Source organism: Oratosquilla oratoria, chromosome 16 (assembly GCF_046742065.1).
Source record: "Oratosquilla oratoria isolate Oo_2021 chromosome 16, ASM4674206v1, whole genome shotgun sequence".
Lineage (NCBI taxonomy): Eukaryota > Metazoa > Arthropoda > Malacostraca > Stomatopoda > Squillidae > Oratosquilla > Oratosquilla oratoria.
Window position 1 is genome coordinate 37,317,401 of NC_134792.1, and position 15,190 is coordinate 37,332,590.

Here is a 15,190-nt window from a genome sequence, read left to right on the forward strand (position 1 = left end):
TACATGTACAATGAAAGTCTAGGCACGTTAAATATGGAATGCCAATAGTAACTATGGAATAAAGAAGGCTACTGAGATGCAAAATAAAAATCAAATGAGTATATACATGAAAGAAATTAGAGTTCAGGAAGAGATACTCTAAACACTCATGAGTTAGTTTCAATGATGTGGAAAGAATGGTAAAGACCAAGCCAACAAAGAGATTCCATAAAGATAGGTTAAGAAGAAAACCTGAAAAGATCGTGAGAAAATGTAAAATATAGTCTAGAAATAGCAGAGGCGCAACCAAAGTACAGAAGAAATGGAAAGTTAATGGAGTAAGACAAGTGTAGAAAGAAAATAGGAACCTGTAGGAAAATAAGTCCACGAAGATGCATTTGTCAAAGAGCCAAGAAAATGAGCAGAGAAAAAAATGCACGTTTGCAGATGCATATTTGGTCATTCCATGAACATATGAAGACCTATTTGTATTTGTGTGAGTGCGCATGTTTATATATGTATGCATGTGTGTTTGTGATTCACAACGGTTTTGGATTAGCTCATATACAGCTCGATCTCTATGTAATGCTTTGACCTTACATACAGACACAACTCTTTGCCTATTAAAGTTGAAGGGCCGGCCTCTCTGCTGAGATTTTCAGTTTTTGGCAGGGACTCGAACTCGGATAGCTGAATTAGCAATCGAGCGCGATACCACCACATCGCCGAGACATATTGGTGGCTTTTGGAAAAAAGCGGCTAGATAATTATTCCCGATATAAACTCATTTGTACTAACTCGATTAGTCATCTATTATTGGTTCTATTTCATCATCAATTAGAGGTATACGCCAGGGGGCGCCTTGCTTAACTCAAACGCTGGCGCCGCCCCACACAGTCTCTTCGAACAAGCTTACATGCAGCTAACCTTCCCGCTCTAAAAATCTCTCGACAAATTCGATCAACTTACCACTCCATGAGCTCTGTTGGCATCCCCTTTGTCTCTTCCATCGAGGGTTTTCTTTTGTGGAGACAACCCTGTGAGTAGGATAAAAAAAAAATCAGAGAAACATGCCACATACCCATATAGCCGGGGTTGACGTTCAAGAATTATGTTGGTAATTTGTCTAAACTGAGTCTCATAGCACAGACTCAGCGATATCCTATGATTCTCCGAAGGCAACTGTTACGTTATGGAGCTGCCTATGTGTCGCCATTTGTTACATCATAGGAATCTATGGATCACTTCACCTCTAGACGTCTTTCTTAGACTGACTTATTCGGTCTGTAGCTGGACAAATTACTGTAGGATCAGAGATAGGGTAACAAATAATCAGAAGATTCTGGAAGGAATTCTACGCGTGAAGTTTAAATAATAAGTAAATATATACATTAGAATAGTTAGCACATAAGAGAGTGGGATATATGAGGGTCAAAGCATGTATAATGCATGTAGTAAGATAATGTTAATACGAATGAGACCCATGTTGAGAAAAAAAATTATAGGCTGAGGTTCTTCTACTGAGGTCTCAGGGTTATTGGTTACTACAGGGGATGTGACTTTGTTTCCAGCAATGTCATTTGCTAACAATAATGATATTCCTACTAAAGGAAGAGATTCCACTTCAGCTACTTTGACCATTACGGTGGCTAGTTCAGAATGTAAGAAAATGTTATGTAATGAACATATTACGATTTCTCCAACTCCTTCTATCAGTATGCTATAACCTGCATAAGATTGTTCAGGATTATGTAATGCAGAATTCAACATTAGATTTTGTTTTTCTCCTGTGTCTCATAGCATGGACACTGGATTTTATCGTCCACTGCTGCTGTGAGCTATTGTTCTTGAGAATACAAAGGGTTTGAAGCAAGAAACATGGTCTGCAGAGGATGGGTCAATACTACTTGATAAATCCGGATTCTTTCGTTATGTGTGCTGAATAGGGGATATTGAATCATTTGGTTTCGTACTACTTAGAAGAATTGATGTTAGATGGGGAAACTGGCGGTACTAATATTTTTCAGCAAGCTGAATGTGATGGCCAACTTTTCTGCAATAAGAACATCATATAGGGTAACTAATTTTAAACCTTTCTATCTTTTACCAGGGTTGGTTTGGAGGACTATGGTTGAAATCAGACCTGTAATTGGGATAAGATGAAATAGGTGAATACTTAGAGGATTTCTTTGGAGACCGAGAATCAGGTTTGTAATTGGAATAATAAGATGGTTAGGTGGATACTCAGAGGTTTTCTTTAGAGACTAAGGGTCAGGGTATTTAACTGAATCTGAGATGAATTATTTGAGCTTTTGGGAATCCATTTGTCTTGATTTAGTTTTGTGAGTTATTTTGAACTCATCAGCCAAAATAGCAGATTTAGTCAAAGTATCGGGAAAGTGGTCATCTAGAAAAATCTTAAGATCCATCTCTGAAGTGTTTTCGAATTTTTCCAACAAAATCAGTTGTTTAAGTTCATCTATATTATATGTTTTGCTAACTAAACACCACCTATTGAATAACATTTTCTGTTAACTGAGAAGCCTTCTTATATTTTTTAGATTTCTGTCCGTAGACCTCTGATATTAGTTCATAAACTTTAAGAATAATAGTTTTTACATTATCATACCCGCTTTCTATTTCTGAAAGAGAAATATAAATTTGCAAAGCGTTCCCCTTAAACTGAGTTTGAATAATCAAGGGCCAGTTATTTTCAGGGGTTTGTAATTGTTTTGCCAATTTTTTCCACTGAAGATAAAATATTTTAGGTTCTTGTTCTGAAAATTGAGGTAAATTTTCTATATATTTAGAAATGTCTAACTGTTCTTCTCGAACTATGGACTTTTTACTAACAATCTTGGCTTCTATTTCTGCAGTAAATCCCGGAACACTCCACGATCCACCAAGGCAAACACCTGGTTGAGATGAACATAAGCTGCAAGAAACCCTTATTAGAACTCACGTCCGTACTCTACAAGAATACGAAGCGCTAGGATCCGGTCAGTTGTTGATTTTCTAGGCGTGAACCCAGTCTGCTCAGGCCTCTGAAACTTTAGTCAGCAATAGACTACACACACACACACACACACACACACACACACACACACACACACACACACACACACACACACACACACACACACACACACACACACACACACACACACACACACACTCACTCACACTCACACTCACACACACACACACACACACACACACACACACACACACACACACACACACGCACACGCGCTCGCACGCACGCGCACGCACACACACACGCACACACACACACACACACACACACACACACACACACACACACACACACACACACACACACACACACACACACACACACACACACACACACACACACACACACACACACACACACACACACACACACACACACACACACACACACACACTGCACCTCTTCCACATACTCCAGACTGGGGTAAATCTGACTTTTAAATCTCTCCTTATCCATGTAATATACAAATCTTATGACCATCAGCAAATTATAAGTCTGTCCTATTACTTTTCTTTTATTATATGACTTCCCGTCTATAAATCATCTCTGATGAAAACCATAAGATTCTTTCTTTCCTCTGCCTTCGCGATTAATTCTTCTCCCGTTGTATTACTTCGAGACGGTCTTTTCTTACTCTCACCCATAGATACGATTTCACATTTCATTATGCTGAAATTTATCATTTACTTCTGGATCTCCTTATAAACCACATCTAGGTGTTCTTCTAGCAATGCACAATTCTTTTCATCTTTCCCTTTCTTCGTAATCCTATTATCAGCAGCAAAGAAATTTGTATAACTGCAAATCTCATTTACTACGTCATTTATAACCAGTAATAACATTACAGGTACCAGCACAGAACCTTGTGTGAGTGTCAACTTACACATATTTGTGCGCATGTATATGGAAATTAGTATGTTATAACACATTTGTAAAAGTTCACTATAAACCCACTATCGGAGAAATAATAACGGAAAATACAGGGAAACTGTATATTTCGACTACTATCTGTAGTTCTCTTCTGCTGAAGAGGACTACAGATAGTAGTCGAAATATACAGTTTCCCTGTATTTTCCGTTATTATTTCTCCGATAGTGGGTTTATAGTGAACTACATGTATATGTATCATATAGTATTCAGAGATTCATGTACCAGTTCGAAAGACCCCAACATGGTGAACTCAGACTTGTTAGTAGAAGAAAAGGAACTATGGGAATCTATATAGGTCAGCCCGAACAAGGTCTTGTCCAATAGTGCAAAGAAGTGGAAGGGGAAGTAAGAGAGATTAAGTGCTCGATCAGATGGGTAGCTAAGCAAAAATAAAAAAAAAGGGGTTCCCCTTACTCCTTATCTCTTAGTTCTAGTAATGAATTGGTTAACTGGAAAAAAGTATCTATTTTCTTTGTAGATGTGCATTTGTCTCACTAGTGAGAGGCTTACACAGTTTGGTTTCTTATTGTTAATTCGTTTTGATTTTAGTTATGAAACAATCATTATTTATGAAGTGATTAGGTATTGTTGCTTTAATTCTGATAGAATATTTTACAAAGGGCTACTAAATATTGGAAAAAATACACTGAATTGGCCATGATAGTAGATTGTAATCATTATAGGACAAAAATGAAATACATGTGTGCATAAACATTCTGGGTAAGAGGAGTGGGTTGAGGCAAGGTATCTAGTACAAAGACAGATCTAATTCTAGACAGACGAGTTTTCTTGCGCAAGACGTCAACCATACGGTCAAAACCCTTCCCTTCTCTCCCCTATTTTGATCTTTCAAGCAACTATAAATGACCCCGTCCAGCTAGATCCCTATGTATTCTTGCAGCTTCTCTCATATTGTCAACATGAAATTCGTGAGTGTCCTAAGTGCAATTTACTTGAAATCTTAACCAACACCTACCAAAAGCCAGATTGAAACATTGATTAACTTTATTTGCAGTCAAGCCATAAAGATATTCAATAAAATGATAGTCGCAAGTGACGCTACATTACACGTTTTACTCCTTATAGATCTTATCTTATCCACAAATACTGGAGTGTCTGTCTTTCCTTTGTTGATTTTTGTTACTCGTATCTACTTTTGAAATACGTTCCAACAACCTAATATCGGCATTCTATATATCTTAAAAATTGTCTACTTCAATTTCCACTGTGAGTCAGATGTAATTCATAGTTAATAGTCATTCAAAATGCTGATTTGTAAGGCTCCTTTATAGATGATCCTGCTTGCTCTTGTGGCCGTCGCCGCCGCCGACGACTTCGACTCCCGGGAGCATATTCCCATTGTCGCTGAAACACGTCAGGAACCTGTCGACGGCTTCTCCGCCAGTGACTTCCAGTCCGGTAATGGAATCAGATTTGCACAAAAGGCGACCGCAGGAGCCGCTGGACAGAGCAACGCTGAGGGTGTTTACAGGTGTGAAGACTTTTTTTTTTTTTTTTTTTTTAACTTTTATGTAGATATTTTTCATATGTATCCAGCCATTGAAATTTTATTTTGTTATTAACACTGCCACTCTTTTTTCAGCTACCCCGATGAATTCGGCAACGTGATCGAGGTCAGGTACGTAGCCAACGAGTTCGGCTTCCAACCCCAGGGTGCCCACCTTCCCGTAGCTCCTCCAGCTCCTGCTCATGTGGCAGAACTCTTGCATATCGCAGAGCAACAACGCGCTGCAGGAATCATCTTCGAATAACCTCGACAGCATCCATTGAATTAACTTATTAATTTATTTTTGTTAGTTTGAACTTTCAATAAAATGTTTTCCTTTACTTACAGTATTATTCAATCTTCACCCCGTATATTATTTTAATGGCAATGAAAAATAAATCTGAGATGAATGATTGTGAAAAGCAATATCTAGCACCATTATGCGGTTTTGACTTATCTATTGAACACTAGAAAAAGAATACGGTGTTGATCAAATAACACCTGATCAAGGAGTATGAAAAATATTCTTACAAATCATTCAAGTTCAGAAAAACGACAGTGTGGTCTCCGATATAAGATCAATTTGCTTCTACACACATTGTACACATTTAGGCTTACACATATATCAATTATACATAACCGTGTACTGATGTACACTACATTATTCTTGTACATCTACACACACACACATACACACACACACACACACACACACACACACACACACACACACACACACACACACACACACACACACACACACACACACACACACACACACACACACACCTCGTGGTGCTGTGGTTAGAGTTCTCGCCAGCCACTACGGAAGTCCGGGTTCGACTCCCGCCTAGTGCTGAAATAATTTCAATATCGCTTCGCTGCAGAGTGTTACTCGAACTCTCGTGGGCGGGGAGTTGTGTGTGCGTGTGCGTGTAAGGTCACAGTATTACCCATAGATCGGTCATTCGAGCTCTGAGCTCTCATACGGGAGGTTAATAACTGTCGATCACGATTCCAACACGTGATCTAAGACCATGGTGAATCACACACAGACACAGACACACTAACACAAACACATACGAAATTGCACAACAACATACAAATATAGTCTCACGAACACGCACAGAAACATATGCCCCCATACACATACATACACACATGCGCGCACCCACAAACACACACACTCAAGCATGCACACATACATTCATACATACATACATACATACATACATACATACATACAACACATACACATACGCAGGCGCACATAAACACATATACAGACACGCACACATACGCACACACACACACACACGCGCGCGCGCGCGCACATACACATACACCGTCTATCCCATAGGAAGATATATTTTATGAGAAAGTCGGAAAGTAACTTTAAAAAAGGAAAAGCTTGATTTGGTGTTTGCATTTGTGGGAGTCGCATTTTAAGTGTGGTGTATAAGTGTATTTACTGCGAGTAGATAAAATATACATCTCGCGTGTGAAACACAGAGCTGTTAAAAAAATAATGGGAATAAGAACAAAACATGCATAATGACATGTACACAGACAATCCAGTCATAATATCTCTTAGCCGACCAGTGTGTTTATTGATATTAGAGCATAACCATTGCAAATTTACCCCTCTTTTTCCTTGGCATATCCCTTTGAAAGTAGCAAATAAAGGCTGTGTAGCGGAATTTAAAGTTGCCATACAATATTTGATAATCAGTTAAAACCAACAGCGATTGGTAAAATTATACAAATAAAACATGGCTTCTCACATATGAGGGTGTGTGCAGAAATAATTTGAGTGGCCAGGTCTGATGTTATGTGCCACATCAAATGTTCATGGTTGGTGTAGAGTCTGTCAAAAAGTTTGAATTGCAGTGTATGATTGTTTTGGTTAGGTGGCTAGACTTTTGCAGTATAGTTAATTGTGTCAGAAGTTCTGAAATCATAAATTACCAACAAACAATACAAATACAATGTCTTAATATCTGCTTACCATTCCCAAGTTACAGATACCTTCTAATATTCAATATGAGTATCCATTGTGACCTTTCCTATTCATTTTTACCGTGTAACCTTTACTAAACTTATGCTTTATTACATATCCTAATTATATATTTTGCGACTTCTAGTTACAATTCTTATTCTTCTATTAATGCTTACAATGAATAATCTAGGGTATTTGATGTTGGATCATACTGATTGGATTCAATTAGTGCAGTTACACTGCCGCATTTCAAGAGGATAGATGATTGTAGCCTATTATTTCCCCTACGGCATTCATTTCACCCCGGTATATAATCTAATTTACTAAAATTAATTTACGGTCTGCTATAAATATACACGTACTCTAAAAATTAGTCTGTTTACTTAGAAGCAGCATATGCAATGACCACTAAGAATATAAAAAAAATGAATTAATTACATTCATGATTTATGCGGAATTGATAGAGAAAGAGGGGAACTTTAAATATGTACTATGACTTTGACCACGTAATGGGAAATGTTTCTGCTGTAAAACTTTGAGATGCACAAAGTTTGTATCTGTACCTGAGAGAAAAGGCAGTAACTACCTCATGTGTGTTTATGTCATGACCAGAGTGAGATGACATCAGTATATCAATACACTAAGGATATTACAGGTGCTGATTTACAAAGGAGAATGAGCAAAATTCCTTTTAAAATCAATGAGAGGATCTTATAACAGACGGCAAAGGATCTGTTATAAGTTGCCCTAAGAGCTTGGCCAACCGAGGTAAATGGTAGTCACTGGTAATGAATGAGTATTCGTTGTTGTGAAATCCAACACATCAAAAGGAGTTACAGGTGATTCAAATTGTTTCAGACAGGCTAATATGTGATGATGAATAACTATAAATAATAGTGATATTTCTTTGTAATGAATGATACTGTGTTCTTTTGACCGGTATAATGTTAGAATGGATAAGTCAACACTATATACGGTGGAACCTCGCTATTCGTACACAATCCGTTCCAGGAGGCTGTTCGAATGGCGATTTGTACGAATGGCGAATCGTTTTTTCCCATAAGATATAATGTAAATTGGATTAATCCATTCCAGACCCACAGATTATTGCTTATTGTAATAATATTTTAAGCATAGAATACATAAAAACTATGAAAAACAATAAATATACAGTACTGTACAGTACATGAAAAAAAAATGTAACTGGACTTTACCTGTACTGAGGTAAGGTGATGGCATAAGTGGAAGGTGTAGAGGAGGAGGAGGGATGTTGATGTTACTGTTTGGAAGGGAAGTCACTTTCCATATAAACATCAGGTAACATCCCTTCAGATGTTTTCTCTCTTTTTTCTATCTTTTTGCACTAAAAAAATATTGGGATTCTTTCTTTAAAAACCTGTCCAATGTTGTCTGCCTTTAACGAATTCTCAGATTTTTTTCTAAAATGGTCAATAACATTGTTATTAAACAAATTGATGCTCCTGCTGACCACAGTAGTGTTAGGATGCCATTTTCCACCACTCTCTGTGTTTTCTCCCAGTGATAACACAGTTCTTTAATTTCTGCAGTGGAAATGCTTCCCTTACTACTTTCCTCCTCTGAAGAAGAAAGTTCTTCAACCACTTCTACATGCTGCTCCCTGTCCAGTTCTTGGAGTTCTTCAGTTGTCAGTTCATTTCTATGGTATTCGACCAACTCCTCCACATCATCACTGTCTACATCCAATCCCATGGACTTCCCCATGGACAAAATATCATCCACCACTACAGGCTCCGTATAAAAGCCTTCAAAGTCTCTGGCTGCCACAGTCTTGCCACAGATTCTTCCATGCAGAGTTCAGTGTCCTGAAAGAAACTTCCCCCGAGGCTTTGTCTCTATTATCTTCAAACAATGAAAGATATTGAAATGGTTCTTCCAAAAGTCCCTGAGGGTTAGTTCTGTGTCAGAGGTCACTTCAAAGCACCTTTGAAAAAGTGCTTCTGTGTAAAGCTTTTTGGAGTTTGAAATGACCTGCTGATCTATGGGCTGGATTAGAGGAGTGGTATTAGGGGGAAACAACCTTACTTGGATGAAGCTGTATTCACCCACCAGATCTTCCTCCATGCCTGGAGGGTAAGCAGGAGCATTGTCCTTTACCAGAAGGGCCTTGAGTGGTAATTTTTTCTGCTCTAGATATTTTTTCACACTCGGGGCAAACACCTCATATATCCACTCGGTGAACAGCTGCCTTGTAACCCAAGCCTTACTATTAGCCCTCCACATCACACTGAGTTTACTTTTTATAACATTATTTTTCTCGAACACTCTTGGGTTTTCTGAGTGGTAGACAAGCAAAGGTTTAATTTTGAGGTCCCCACTAGCATTAGCACACAACAAGAGTGTAAGCCTGTCTTTCATTGGCTTATGCTCTGGCAATGATTTCTCCTCTTTTGTGATATAGGTCCTCTTAGCCATCCTTTTCCAGAAGAGGCCAGTTCTGTCATAATTAAAAATATGGTGAGGAGTAAATCCCTTACTCTCAACAAAGTTTTTTAAATTCCCCAACAAACTTTTCAGCAGCATCTTTGTTTACACTGCCAGCCTCCCCACACCTAACAACACTGTGAATGCCACTTCGTTTCTAAATCGATCAAACCACCCGCTACTTGCTTTAAATTCATCACTTTGTGCACTGGTTTCAGAGCTGTCTCGCTTAAGGTCATTATACAACCGCTTTACTTTTATGACAAATTATTGTTTCAGAAATGGTGTCACCAGCAAGTTGTTTTTCGTTATCCAAATTAACAAAAGTTTTTCCACTTGTTCAATTATAGGTGACCTGTTCACAGCAAGAACGGTCACTGCCTTTTGCCACATAAGCCTCTTTTATTATGTCTTTATTTTTCAGTATAGATGATATGGTTGATTTCGCCATGCCATACTAAGTTGCCCGGTCAGAGATACGAGTTCCACTTTCAAACTTCGCAATGGGTTCTTTTTTTCAATTCAATTGTCGTTCTCACTGCTTTCCTTTTAGGCTTGGTTGAATCACTAATCTTTTTTGGACCCATGGCTGCACTATTTTTAATAAAGATAACAAAAAATAGCAATAAAGTAGCACAAAGTTTCACGAAGCTTCCGTGGATGATGCGTAGTTTACGGAAACTAGCACAAGACTAAACTGAAGCGATCGCATGGCGCGACCAGTAACAAGGTGACGCTGTCCGAATTTGCGGGGCAAGTACGAATGACGAGTTGAATTTTACTTTGAACAAGTTGGACGAATAAAGAGTTGTACGAATTAAGAGGCGGACGTTATGGCGGGGTTCCACTATATAAGGAAATATATATTTTACTGTGATTTCAAGAAATATAACAATAATAAATAGGCTAGCTAAAAAGATTTGTCGAGTTGATTCGAAGGTGATTCCTGCAGCACGCTGTTCCTCTGCGATGCGCAGTAATTCGGCCACATGAGCAGGAGCTGGAGGAGCCACAGGCAGATGAACACCCTGAAGTTGGAAACCGTATTCATTGGCGATGTAGCGGATCTTGATCACGTTGTCAAATTCGTCAGGGTAGCTGCCGACAAAACAAGAAAAATGTATTAGAAGCAATAACAGAAATGCGTTCTTTGTTCTTGAGTATACACGGTCAATATCAGGTAATTTTCAAGGTCTCACCTGAAGACTCCCTCAGCGTTGCTCTGCCCAGCGCCACCTGCGGCAGCCTTTTGTATGAATATAATTCCGGTAGCAGCCTCAAAGTCGCTGGCAGAGGCGCCAGCGACGGGCTCCTTGCGGGTTTCGGCTACTATAGGGATGTGGATGGGCTCCTCTCGGGAATCAAAGTCGGCGATGGCGAAAGCAAGAAGCGCAGACACGAAAATCAGCTTGAAGAAGGGAGGGAAGATTTTCAAATGAACATCAGAAAATCTAAACATACATGGTTGAGTACGAGTGGAAGCATTCTTTATATATTGATTTGTACGTGTGTGTGTGTGTGTGTGTGTGTGTGTGTGTGTGTGTGTGTGTATTCACTTGGTCTTTTTGGATCACGTGTTCGACTCGTGATCGACAGCTATTTCCCTCCTGGAAGAGAGCTCAGAGCTCGTAGGTCCGATCTATGGGTAATGCTATGACCTTTCACACACACACACCCCCAACTCCCCGCCCACGAGAGTCAGAGTAACGACCCGAAGCGCAGCTGTACCGAAATTAATTTCGGCCCTGGGCAGGATTCGAACCAAGCACTACGCGCACCACCATGCTAGTAGTTCATCGTTCTACCAACTGCGCCACCGAGTGTGTGTGTGTGTGTGTGTGTGTGTGTGTGTGTGTGTGTGTGTGTTTGCGTTAGATTATAAAAGCATCCAGTTAATTAGAACTATTTTACAGATATGTAAATAGATAATAAGAGATTATTTGTATATGTGTACACGAGAAAGTTTTAATGATGTAACAAGTGAACACATTTCTCCGATATACCGGAGCCACATTAAGAATTCATTTCTGTCAAACTTTCACAGGCCTCTTAATGCAGATTTAGTCTAATTTAATTTGTGACTCAATAATGAAATTATGAATTCGTCGTAGGATACATAGACTTTGGTTAGTTGCATTAAAGATAAGACCTATATGCTTTAATAATAATAGGATACATATCTAGACCTTACAGAATTTCATGTCAATTACATAGAAGTCACGCGAATAACTCAAGGATCAATTTGAATGAGACCCTTTGAGAAATAGTAAATGAATGATTAAAGCGAGTCAATTTCCATATATACCTAGTGGGTTTTAAAAGATATACAAAATATGAAGTTCTAATTACAATTTTTGAGGACTTACCATATGCATATTGAAAAAATACTTAAAGTGCACAAGAGCGGAGCTATAATGTATTGAGTTTCCAGAAGATTCCTTACTCAGTGGGTCGGTGACATCCCGCCTAATAATTTTGGTAAATGAGTATCAAGTTAATCGAAAATGAGCACAGAGTATAAACATGTTCGTTGATTAGAATATAACGCAATATAAACAGGTTTTGTTTTCCAGTATGATGGCATGTTAAGTTTATAGAAATAGATGTTTGTTTGCGTTTCGTAAAAGGTTTCCACAATGTTATTCAGAGACTCAGCTATGATTAGGTTGTAAAAGATTCTGGTATGGGACAAACCTCAAAAAATGTATGTACCCAAGATACTCACGAACTTTATATTGGTTATGTAGGGGAAGCTGAAGGAATACATGAAGAAATTTGATGACCGCAATTTTTTACAGTTCCCGAGAGAATGAACAAGAGGAGAGAGGAGGGGTTTCGACCATACAGTCTTGGAGACCAACTTGTTCACCTAAATCTGAATCTAGCCTCGTGTTAAGTATGTCAGCATGTACAAATGGCATAGATTCTTATATTCTTTGAAAATAAGAATACCAATATGAAAAATGCATCAAGAAATTCGAATTCAGCTTATTTCTCACGAGTAGATATAAATCAAGGAAAACAAGTTTACTTGCCACACATGGAGTCGACATGGTCGAAATCCCTCAACTCCCCTGCCCTCCCTTCATTCACTCACATGCTCACTATAAAAGACCGTGTCCTGCCAGATCTCCCATGCATATCTGCAGCTTCCTCTACATCGCCAACATGAAGTTTGTGAGGGTCTTATGTATTATTCGTTTATTACTGTTAGTCCAATAACTTGTTATTTCAGGGTCAGTGATCAGGTTTCTGAAATATACATCTCATCACACCTTCCTAATGGACAATAATTGTGGAAGACCAAAACTAGCTTCTAAATCATTAACATTTCTTTACTATACGCGCTTAGCTACCCCGTAAGCTCAGCTTATATTTGATCTCCTTTTTTCGGGGGTTGCTAGTTTATTCAGGGTATATCTAGAGATCTTGACATAGTGGTAGGCAGTTTTATTCAGCTTACATTTGAATTTTTGGATCAAGAGTGGTTAAAAGATGTATAAAATAATATCGATGAACTTCTTTGTGGGCCTTTTTGGCACATACACTAGATAAACGCTAGACAAATATGTTCGTATTTTGGTCAAATATGGTCTTTGACAGGTTAATCTTTTACTGCTTCTTCACCGTTATTGTTTTTAATATCACCAGCCTATTTAGTAAAGTTTTTATGCTAGACACGTACACACACACACACCCAGCTTCCTATCCCGTATAATGCAACTAGGTAAATGCAACTAGGTAAATGCACTTCCACACACACACAAATATGCCCACAGACACACATTAATATGCACACATACCATATGTGCTTAAGTTTACCCTTTATATATTTCAAAGTTTTATCAATTGTGTTTGTGTCATTATGATTAAGGATCATCACTTAGAAATTCGATTTCCGATAATATTTATTTGAACCATATTCTTGACTGCCATCCATACAGATGATCCTGATCGCACTCGTGTCCATCGCTTCAGCCGACTTTGATTCCAGCGAGGAGCAGGTCCACATCCCCATTATCGCTGAGACTCGTCAGGAACCCGTCGCCGGTGCATCTGCCAGCGACTTCGAGGCCGGTAATGGAATCAGATTCATTCAGAAGGCCGTCGCAGGTGGTGCTGGGCAGAGCAATGCTGAGGGAGTCTTCAGGTAAAATTCTTGAATCTGTACTTCTAATTAACCCTAAATGATAATGAATAGCTAGAGAAGTCCCTTTACACTCCTACTATTATTATTTTTTTTTCATCTTTTCTTATAGCTACCCTGACGAATTTGGCAACGTGATCGAGGTCCGCTATATAGCCAACGAGTTCGGCTTCCAACCCCAGGGTGTCCACCTTCCCGTGGCTCCTCCAGCTCCTGCTCATGTGGCCGAACTCCTGCGCATCGCAGAGGAACAACGTGCTGCAGGAATCACCTTCGAATAAACTCGATAATATTTTTGTAATCAAGTTATTTATTTTCGTAATAATTGAAATTTCAATAAAGAAGACATTTCGTCATTCTTCATGAAAAATTTTGCCTCTGTGTTTTTTATGCACTTATTAAAAGAGAACTCCATATAAGTATTAGTACTATGTATACTATTAAATTAATAATATTTATGCTGAAGATTATACAATGTATAACTATACAATGTATAACTTATGATTAATCATCTTATGATTCATTTGCACTATCTACTGAATTATCATGGATATTTACCAACAAGAATTTTTTACAAGTCTACCACGTTGGTAATTGAATCTTTGTTATTGTCTCGTGACTAAAATTAATTTGGTCTGATACTAAGCAAATTCTGGCGACTGCCACAAATAAGAAGTTTTAAAAGTAAGATACAAAGATATATTTTTTGTAATAGAAAAAGTTGTGGGGATATATTTCATGGGTTTTCTGAGTGGTAGACAAGCAAAGGTTTAATTTTGAGGTCCCCACTAGCATTAGCACACAACAAGAGTGTAAGCCTGTCTTTCATTGGCTTGAGCCCTGGCAATGATTTCTCCTCTATTGTGATGTAGGTCCTCATAGGCATCTTCTTCCAAAAGTGGCCAGTTTCGTCACAATTAAAAACTTGGTGATGAGTAAATCTTACTCGCAACAAAGTTTTTAAATTCCCCAACAAACTTTTCAGCAGCATCTTTGTTTACACTGCCAGCCTCCCCACACCTAACAACACTGTGAATGCCACTTCGTTTCTTAAATTGATCAAAACACCCGCTACTTGCTTTAAATTCATCACTATGTGCACTGGTTCCAGAGCTGTCTCGCTTAAGG

General features: G+C 38.6%; 3 protein-coding genes across 3 annotated transcripts; 2 read left to right on the plus strand and 1 right to left on the minus strand.

Moving 5' to 3' along the window:
- The first annotated feature begins 4,866 nt into the window (after nt 1-4,866).
- Nucleotides 4,867-5,718, plus strand: LOC143033614 (cuticle protein AMP2-like). The gene is made up of 3 exons (XM_076199103.1): nt 4,867-4,875; nt 5,239-5,438; nt 5,550-5,718. Exons 1-3 carry the CDS (start codon nt 4,867-4,869, stop codon nt 5,716-5,718), a joined length of 378 nt encoding a protein of 125 aa, XP_076055218.1.
- Nucleotides 5,719-9,845: 4,127 nt separating this feature from the next.
- LOC143033615 (cuticle protein AMP2-like) lies at nt 9,846-12,968 on the minus strand. Its single transcript, XM_076199105.1, has 4 exons — nt 12,951-12,968; nt 11,115-11,323; nt 10,871-11,013; nt 9,846-9,928 (listed from the first exon to the last, which is right to left on the minus strand). The coding sequence occupies exons 1-4, from the start codon at nt 12,966-12,968 to the stop codon at nt 9,846-9,848; spliced, it is 453 nt and encodes a 150-aa protein (XP_076055220.1).
- On the plus strand, nt 12,967-14,343 carry LOC143033616 (cuticle protein AMP2-like). The gene is made up of 3 exons (XM_076199106.1): nt 12,967-13,092; nt 13,860-14,065; nt 14,175-14,343. Exons 1-3 carry the CDS (start codon nt 12,967-12,969, stop codon nt 14,341-14,343), a joined length of 501 nt encoding a protein of 166 aa, XP_076055221.1.
- Nucleotides 14,344-15,190: the final 847 nt, after the last annotated feature.

Bases quoted from the DNA above. Each gene is read 5' to 3' on its own strand.
- LOC143033614 (XM_076199103.1), top strand. The intron at 5,439-5,549 runs GTGTGAAGACTT...CTCTTTTTTCAG, and splicing joins AACGCTGAGGGTGTTTACAG to CTACCCCGATGAATTCGGCA.
- LOC143033616 (XM_076199106.1), top strand. From the start codon at position 12,967: ATGGTCGAAATCCCTCAACTCCCCTGCCCTCCCTTCATTCACTCACAT. The intron at 13,093-13,859 runs GTGAGGGTCTTA...CCATCCATACAG, and splicing joins ACATCGCCAACATGAAGTTT to ATGATCCTGATCGCACTCGT. The intron at 14,066-14,174 runs GTAAAATTCTTG...CTTTTCTTATAG, and splicing joins AATGCTGAGGGAGTCTTCAG to CTACCCTGACGAATTTGGCA.
- LOC143033615 (XM_076199105.1), bottom strand. The intron at 11,014-11,114 runs GTGAGACCTTGA...TTTTGTCGGCAG, and splicing joins AACGCTGAGGGAGTCTTCAG to CTACCCTGACGAATTTGACA. The intron at 9,929-10,870 runs GTGCTGCAGGAA...TAATTATGACAG, and splicing joins GCGCATCGCAGAGGAACAGC to AACTGGCCTCTTCTGGAAAA.